At 28.1% G+C, this 9,590-nt stretch overlaps 1 protein-coding gene across 1 annotated transcript in view; it reads left to right on the top strand.

Moving 5' to 3' along the window:
- Positions 1 to 9,590, top strand: part of LOC111685868 (ammonium transporter Rh type B) — a 25,237-nt gene that overhangs the window by 14,091 nt on the left and 1,556 nt on the right. The window contains exon 5 of the mRNA XM_046952532.1: positions 7,399 to 7,589. Within this exon, the coding sequence (XP_046808488.1) occupies positions 7,399 to 7,589 (191 nt within the window). The remainder of the gene's footprint in view (positions 1 to 7,398; positions 7,590 to 9,590) is intronic.

The following is a 9,590-nucleotide window of genomic DNA, read 5'->3' as shown; positions in this document are numbered from 1 at the left end:
TAGGCTAGACTATAGATTAGACTATAGGCTAGACTATAGATTAGACTATAGGCTAGACTATAGATTAGACTATAGGCTAGACTATAGATTAGACTATAGGCTAGACTAAAGGTTAGTCTATAGACTATACTATAGACCAGACTATAGGCTAGTCTATAGATAAGAGTATATACTAGACTATGGACTAGACTGTACAGTAGACTATAGACTAAACTATAGACTAGACTTAAGACTATAAGCTAGACTACAAGTAAAGTAAATCTTAGACTAATGCGGCTCACTATAGAAGAGATCTTAGACCAGAATGTTGATACTATAGATCAGTACAGTCAGTAGACTCAACTATAATCAAGTCAGATAGAAACAACATTGAAGTAAATCACATTTGTTTCTCTCTGTGTAATTTTAGTCTTTAAATTTCAATGTAGGTGTTATAGTTAAATCCATGGGGCTTATATGTACACGGATATAACTATTGCCAAAAAAACCTATCTAAACTACTAAATACTAAACGTTAAATACTTTTATGTATATCTGTATGTCGGTCTAGTATTTCGGTATGAACATACAAATATATATGTTGATTTTGTCTTTTAAAGTCCAATATCCTTGTTACACAAACTCTCACCGATATGTACTACATACAGCAGCATAATACCTATCATGGTCACTTTGAATCCCTATATGTTCATGTAATAGTAGACGTATTACTAACCAGCAATATGGGTGGACCGATATCGAACTTTACATTTCATTTCGATTATATTCCTGTATCAGCTTTTAAGGAAACACTACAGATAAAAAGTTAATGGATCATTTCTACAAATTTAAGATATTTTGGTTCTAACATATCTATTGATTAAGAGTTCACATGTGTCAAATGGATACATTGCGTGCTTGTAAAACTACTGGGTACAACAACATCTACTCCTGTAAACTCTTGTTTATTTGTGTTTATATATTATTTGTGTATTAGAGTGTTTGTATCGTAGTTTGGTTTGCCTTAGTATGACCACTAGTTAGTTAGTATTACCAATAAAACAACAGCAACAACAATGTAACGCTATAAAACAACTTGAACAAATACCAGTGTAAATATATCCCATATATATATTCTAGTATATGTGTAAAAAGGCCAGATATGATACAGACTACTACGACGACGGCAACAGCAACAACAACTCTGATATAAATTGCAACTACAGCAACACTATAACTATACTAGTTGGGATTTAAGGTTTTGAGTTGAAGTAGTTTTTTTAATATTGTATTTCACTCGTCTATATCGTTAGTTACTTCTCATATTATTAGGGAGAGTTTCCCAGAGCAATTTTCTAAGACCATTAGTCTAGACTATAGATCAGGCTGTGGTTGAGTCTATCAAACAGACTATAGTTGAATATATATATATTAGTCTCTAGTCGAAATTACAGGACGAATTTATACTCGAGACTTCATAGCCAGACTAGATATACCAGACCATAATATAGCCGAGTCTGCGAACCAAACTATTGTCGAGAATATTGACCAGTCTGTAGACCAAAATATGTTTTATAGACCTGATTATAATTGAACCTTTATTCAAGACTAAAGATCAAACTATTTCCATGACTTTAGACTAGACTAAACTATAGCAGACTATATACGAGATTTTAGACCAGATTTTAGCTTTGGCCAAAGATAACACTATAGTCGAGACCATTACCAACAAATAGACTATAATCGAGATTTTAGACAAGACCCTAGTCGAAACTATTGACCATTCAATAGTCAAGACTAGAAATAGCCAAACTATATGTGAGATTGTAGACCAGACTACATTCGAGAATATTAATTCGATATAGAAGTCTACAGTATGGACAAGTTTATCAAATTCTCTGGTCTATTTGGCAACTAGAGTCCGATCCATACTCACCACTATAGCCCGATCTATAGCTACAACTATAGTTTGGTCTACTACGACAATTAATGTTTGGTCTGTAGTTTCGACTATAGTTTGGTCTTATTACAGCCGATTTTTTGAATCAAACTATAGTTAAGAATCACCCTAATACTTATCGCTTATAGTTGTCATGTGTACATTTAATTTGTAGTTTGTTATTTATACTAACATTGATAGTGTAACTAAGTTTAATGTTTAGGTTTAAATCTATAATCATGCCTTAAACTCAACAGCGACAACAATATAACTAAAACTAATATAAATATTAGTAAATTACAGATTATTACCACTACTGGACCAGCTGGCATTCTATAGATGTCAGTATTTAATAAGATGGCAAATATTATGATAAACATAAAATTAGGCAAAGATTTTTAGGATTTTAATAAAAACAAAAACATAGAAAAAATAGCACAATGACTTCTACTTGACCAACAATTTACGTTCAAGTGACAAATACATACAGTCAACATTACATAGAAGGAGTTTAATAATGACTTACAAAGAACGCTTTTAAGTATTGGAATTTTGTTTTTGAATTTTATTTTAACATTAAAATAGCATTTTTGTGAGAAAACTTTTAGTGGATGAACTGGTCCTCGTCGGTTTTTTAAACGTATATTATTCAATATAAGCAAGCACTTGTGGTAAGTACTTATTTAACTCCTTATTCATAAGTGTGAGGTGAAAATAATAAATAAGAGGATATTGTGTAAATAAAGTTTAATTTTATTTAATCTTATCTGGCAGGTTGTTTCTGTGATTGTAATGAAATTTTTGAAAATTCCATAAATTGGGTTTACATTTATCAGTTGTTTCTCAGTACTGTTTTTTATAGTTAATTCAATATTTTGTATAATACTTTAAATTCATCTGAATAATTTATTCTACAAATAACTATCATCTCTGAAATATTAAAGCATATTGTAATTGACTATTGTTGTTATTTCATTCAAACCACCATTATAAACATTGATCAGTTAGTTACTGGTATTATACATCGTTATACTTGCCATCTCTCAGTGACACATTTAACATTTAGTTTTTCAATAATGTAAAATAACCTAGACAACATTTGCTAGAAAAAAAAACAAAATCAAATAATTGAAAACTTTTCAATTTTTTTCCAGATGAACAAATTCTGTTATCACATTCTCGACCATATTCTTTCGTATGTGTACCTACACACATAGAGCTCAATAAATTTTCCAATTTTATGTTCATTTTAATGAACACAACAAAAGTTCAATTGCCTATCAAGAATGCGGTGTGATAAACAAAACTATTAGTTATACGATTTATGTGTTAACAAATTTTCTATCAAAAAATTTAAGTACCTAAAAGACATACACAAGGGATTAACAAGAAATCGTACAAAAATATATACACAAAAAAATAATAATATAAAATGTTTTGTATGCTACAAAATGATTCTTAAAATAGTTGAGACAATAGACAGGTATGCCAGAATTTGTGATGAAAAATTTTAGGACTTTTAGCAATTAATGTAACCATATTTAAAAGCAGATTATAAGAATCAAGGTCTACATATGGTATATCGGAAAATTTATAAGAAATATATAATTTTTTCAAAAATAAATAAATTCTATCCATGAAAAGACTATTCCACGCTATAGTCTGGACTCTAATATATGTAGTGAAAACTATGGACTCATTTTTAGTTTCGACAATTATTTATTCTATAGTCTTGACTATAGTTTCGTCTATAGTCTTGATTAAAGTTTCGTCTATAGTCTTGATTATAGTTTGGATAATAGTTTCGACAATAGTTTGGGCTATAGTCTTCACAAAAGTTTGATTTATAGGTTTAACTATATGTATTCTTATTAATGATATCAACTAGTCTATAAATTTAAAAAAAGTTTGTTGTGGGTGTTTCTTTTTGTCTTTAAGCCCCTACTATAATCTCAAATATAGTTCTGTCAAAATTTTAACTATACATAGCTTTGTCTTGCCCATAGTTCACTTTGTAGTCTATGATCTATCATCTCTTCTATTTCTATACCCAAAGTCAGGCTCGGCTAATCAACTATAAACTCTGTATAAGAGATACTTTAAATCACATTATAGACGATCACTATCGGACGTGCTAGAGACCAGAATATAATAAATCGGTTTTGAAGAAATTATTATAAACATGATTGTAGTAGAGTCTAGGTTTCCCATGCTTTATTTCGATCCATAAAATGGTTTACAGATTATAGAGAAAACAATAATATTATCTGCAATTTGGTTTATTAGTCTGGATTATAGTCTAATCTAAAGTTTAACTGTTAGTCTAGTCCACAGTCTAAGTCTACTTTAAAGTCTAGTCTATGGTATAGTTTACTGTCTAGTCTTGTGTCTCGACTATAGCATCGACAATAGTCTAGGGTCTCGACTACAATCTAGTCTATAGTTCAACTGTAGTCTAAAGTCTCAACTATAGTGTAGTGTATAGTCTCAACTGAATTCAAATCTGTAGTCTCTTCTAAGTGAAAACTACAGTATAGGTCCAATTAATATAAAATCTAGTCTATAGTCGACTAGTTTAGTCTATAGTTCAACTACAGTCAAATCGTCTATAGTCTCGACAATTTTCTAGTATTTAATTTCTCTCATATTCTAGTCCATAGTCTCGACTATAGTCTAGTCTAAAGTATAGACTAAAGTCTAGTTTTAGTGTAGACTATAGTCCATTCTTTTGTCCAGACTATAGTCTCAAGTATGTGCTTTGTTGATCATAGTATATAGTCTAGCCCATAGCCTAGTCTATTTTATAGTCTACTTTATATCTATAGACTAGTCTATAACCGATCCTATACACTAGTAAAGTCTAAAGGCTATAAACATGTCTATGGACTAATCTACAATCTTTACTCTTGACTATAGCTTCTGTCTAGATTAGAGTATCGACTAGATTCTTCTCAATAATTTGATCTACAATAGTCTCGTCTATAATTTCTACTTCATATACATATTCTTAACTTTAACATGTTTGCCGGGATTTAATGTATATGTATGAAAGTGTCTGTCTGAGACAAAATGTATGCATGTCAGTTTAGTTGCTATTGGTGTGACAATGTAAATACAACCAATGTTTGCATTATTTGTTTGTTTATTGTGCCTCCATATTTGTTAGTCTGTCTGTCAAGCTGCGTTAAATTATTGTTGTAATTTTGTAAACCAAATGTATACACTCACACCTACTAATGGATATTAGGATGCTCTTGCTGTTTGGTTCAAGGTAGAAATGGATGTACGAATGAACGTATAAATGAATGAAAATAAGTACGTGTTTAAAATAATTTTGTTGTGTTTTTTTGGTACATTGTTGTTGTTTTTTTTTTTGCGAAATGTGTTAACGTAACTATTTGACATTTAATTAGTTTGTGAGTGGAATATAAAAATATTATTTGTAACTGTTGCTGTAACTTGAAATAAACACAAACAAACAAATATTTGTAGCATGCAAAAGGATAATACAGTAGAGGATATACGATTAGCAAAGGATAATAAAATTAATATTAGTGATGAAATATGCATGTTAATATTTTTTAGCTTGTAACGTTTTGTTGTGAAACTATAATTTTTGTCTCAACTGTTTCCACATATAATTGGTTTGTTGTCCTGCTGCTGTATCAACTATTAGAGGTTCCTGTGGTTTCAATGTGTCCACTTTCATACAAATATAAATATACATTAACACACCGAAATACACATACCCTAACACATACCCATACATACATGTTTATATTAAAACGATTTTTAGATTTCCTCATCTATTTATATTTTTCTCTATTAAACATATTGTTGTTGGTTGTTTGCATTTAATAACGTCCTTTTAATAAAAATAAATACATACACATACACATAGACATATAGAACAACAAACCAAGCAAAACAAAAAAATAACCAACAAGTTGTAAAAAGGATAATATTGTGTATTATTTCCTATTTGTTATTTACAATATAAATTGAGGAAAATATGTTTTAATTTTACACCAAAAAATAATAATAAATTTGCATACATGTTTACTTACTACACTTACACTTATACACATTTTTTATATCTGTAGTTATAAACATTTACAACCAATTTGTTAAATTCGCTTGGTGAACAAGTGAATAATTGGTATGTTCTATATCCTGTTCCTATATGTATAAATGAGTTTTTGTATATGTTTATGTAATTGTTTACATTAGTGTTAGTATTAAATATGATTTTGTTTTGTTTCCTTGTTTTGTAGCAAATACCGGAAATCTATACGTATGAGTGTGTGTTTATGTGTGTTTAACTAAATATTATGTACGTGCATTTAGAAAATTGATCATAAATTATTAGTTTAGTTTTGTTCAATTTGGAATACAAATATTTAGGAAAATGAGCAAATTAGCCATGAAAATATAATTTTATTATTGTTTTTGTTTTTGCATCATTGAGTAATTTTAAAGAAAGGTTTAAAAATATTAAAATTTTCAAAATTATGCACATTTTGAATGAAATGAAAAGTGTTAGGGTTAACTTCGAATTTTGGACATTAGTTCTGAATATAATAAGCTCTTTTGCTCCGACTATTGTCGCATAAAGTCCGGACTATTGTCCCGTCTGTAATCGTTTGTATTGTCTCGACTGGGGTCGACTAAAGTCTTATTTACAGTATTGTGTACAGTGTCGCCTACAGTGTTGTCTATATTCTGGTCGTTTGTCTCTACTAAAATTTAATATCTCTTATATAGTTCAAACTATAGTCTGTCTATATTCCCGACTATAGTCTGCTATAATAATAAACATACAAAATCTTAAAAAAAAAACCTAAAGAGTAAACATATATTTTCAATATCTGTAAATGTTAAAGCATTTTACAAAATAATATTAATTATTTCACACAAAAACAGAAATAAACTCTGCTTCTAAAATAATTATAGTTTTCTCATTTTTTTGGTTTTAAACTATTTGTTTTTCATTTAACAAAAATTTTTTGTTTTTGTATTTAGCTTAAATTTTAACAAAATTATTCAATCTACAGATTAGTTGTGGTTTAGTTAAACCAATTTCACACAACTACCACTCGAACTCTGCTCTCAGGAATAAAACTACATCTGCAACCACAAACAAATTAATTGATAGATTCATATTAACAGAATTGAAAAACATGGTTTTAAGGGAATGATAGCGAAGAGAAAGATTAAAAAGAAATTTCAATAATTTAAACAATAAAAATTAGTCATTTTTAAAATCCATAACTTAGTCAATCATATAAACTTTGCCGTCAGCTGAGGTATACTTCCCAATCTTAAATTTTTTTGGGCATTTTTTCAATAAGCAGTCCCTACACAATTCCTTTGTAAACTTAAGTGTTCATGTAATACAGAATTACGTTTTTATTATTATTTTTTTCGTAACTCATATAACATTTTTCTTTTAATTTTTTTGTATTTGTTTTATGTTACAGTTACAACATTTGTTTTATCGGCACTTGTCAGCCACGAGAATAAATTGGACATGGTTCATGTACAGAATTCTACACTGGCAGGAGGTGTTGCTGTTGGTACAGTTTGTAATCTACTGATTGGTGCTCATGGTGCAATATTAATTGGTATTATTGCTGGCACAGTATCGGTGTTGGGTTATCGTTTTATTACGGTAAGTGTAAAATACATAAAAAAAGAAAACAACAGAAAAGATGTATGTATGTATGTATGTATGTATGTATGTATGTATGTATGTATGTATGTATGTATGTATGAAAATTAAGACGAATAGTTATACATACATAATATCTTAAACATTTAGTTACTATTTTTTTGGCAGAAAATATATGTAAGTTTATTAAAAGGAATAATACTTAATTCAGTTCTAGTTCAGTTCTAGTTCAGTTCTAGTTCAGTTCTAGTTCAGTTCTAGTTCAGTTCTAGTTCAATTCTAGTTCAGTTCTAGTTCAGTTCTAGTTCAGTTCTAGTTCAGTTCTAGTTCAGTTCTAGTTCAGTTCTAGTTCAGTTCTAGTTCAGTTCTAGTTCAGTTTTAGTTCAGTTTCAGTTCTGCTAGATTCTGGCTTATTGAATGACATTATAGCAATTAAATTACAGATCAAATATGAAATTAACTAAAAACTGACATTAATATTTCAATTAGCAATCCACAAAAAATTTGATTTATGTAAATTTTAAGAAACCCTAAAGGTTAACTTACTTCTGAAATCCTTTAATTATTATTGATATTATTTCAAAATATATTACAAGACATTCCATTTGTTAAATAGTAAAATGTAGTTACTAAATATTTTCTCCGCTTCTTGCCTCTAAGTGTGTTGGATAACAAATATTTGTATAAACAAAAATATTTCCATTTCATTTACAATTTACAAAATTCTAAATCAATTTAAATGACCCAATTGCATTTACTGGCCTACTACACTCAAGTTTGACCTTCTTCATCTTTTACCAACCATTATTGGTATTAATTTTCATTGAACTTTTTCATTTAAATAATTTATTTATCTTACACACATACATGTGTATACTTAGGAAAATATACATATGTATGTGGATATATACCTACTTTTTATTTGAAAATTCTTACAAAACTAAATAGTATATTAAATATTTAATTAAAACTAATACCAAAATTATTATTATTTCTATTCTTAGTAAATATTTTTTAATTAAAATCAAATTTATTGAAGCATACAAACACATACCTACATACATAAGTACACACAAAACATTCTTTTATATATTATGTTCTAGTCAAATGTAGGTGTAACAAAACATTTGATCCTTTTTTTTCCTATTTTTGCCAAAAACAAAATTTACACAACAAAAATTTTGGGCATAAAAAAGGAAGAATTATAAATATTTTAAGCATAAAAATGATATTGTATAAAGAAAATGAAAATTTTTCAATAAATAAAATATATAAAAATAATATATTTACAATATGAATATAACATAACATACACACGTTTTAAACTAAACGATACAAATATTTATATTTACTCATTTATATGGAACAGTATACGATGTGTATGTCTTTTAAATTAACTTTATATTGAAGAGGTATTTGGTATTGTTGGTTCGTTAGTAAAATATAAATATCGGAAATAATAAAATGTTTGATAATATATGAGTAGTTTTAATAAATGTAACAAATATTTTAGGCAGAAAATGATCATTGCAAATATATTTATTACCCAGTGAAGAAAATGGAATTAAAAAGAGCCACAATTGATAAACTTAGTATATATTTCAATCACAAATCGTGTTTATGATTCATATTCTTTGAATGGACAATTATAAAAAATAGAAATATATAAGTTTTATTTTTTACAATTTCCTATTCCATGTAATAAACTTTTTATTCTTTTGCAGTACTAAATTTGTTAATTGAATAGTTAAACAAGTAAATATTTATGCATATACAAACGAATGTATTGTGTGTGTAGACAATTCAATATATAACTACACTGAAATAAATTAATAAAAATGTTAAAATTTTAAACATTTTCTATAATTGCTAACATAACTATATCTGAACTATATCTGAACTAGAACTGAACTAGAACTGAACTAGAACTGAACTAGAACTGAACTAAAACTGAACTAGAACTGAACTAGAACTGAACTAGAACTGAACTAGAACTGAACT

Source organism: Lucilia cuprina, chromosome 5, assembly GCF_022045245.1.
Source record: "Lucilia cuprina isolate Lc7/37 chromosome 5, ASM2204524v1, whole genome shotgun sequence".
Classification (NCBI taxonomy): Eukaryota; Metazoa; Arthropoda; class Insecta; order Diptera; family Calliphoridae; genus Lucilia; species Lucilia cuprina.
Note: the sequence above shows the minus strand (reverse complement) of the source record. Positions and strands in the feature narration are given on the sequence as shown.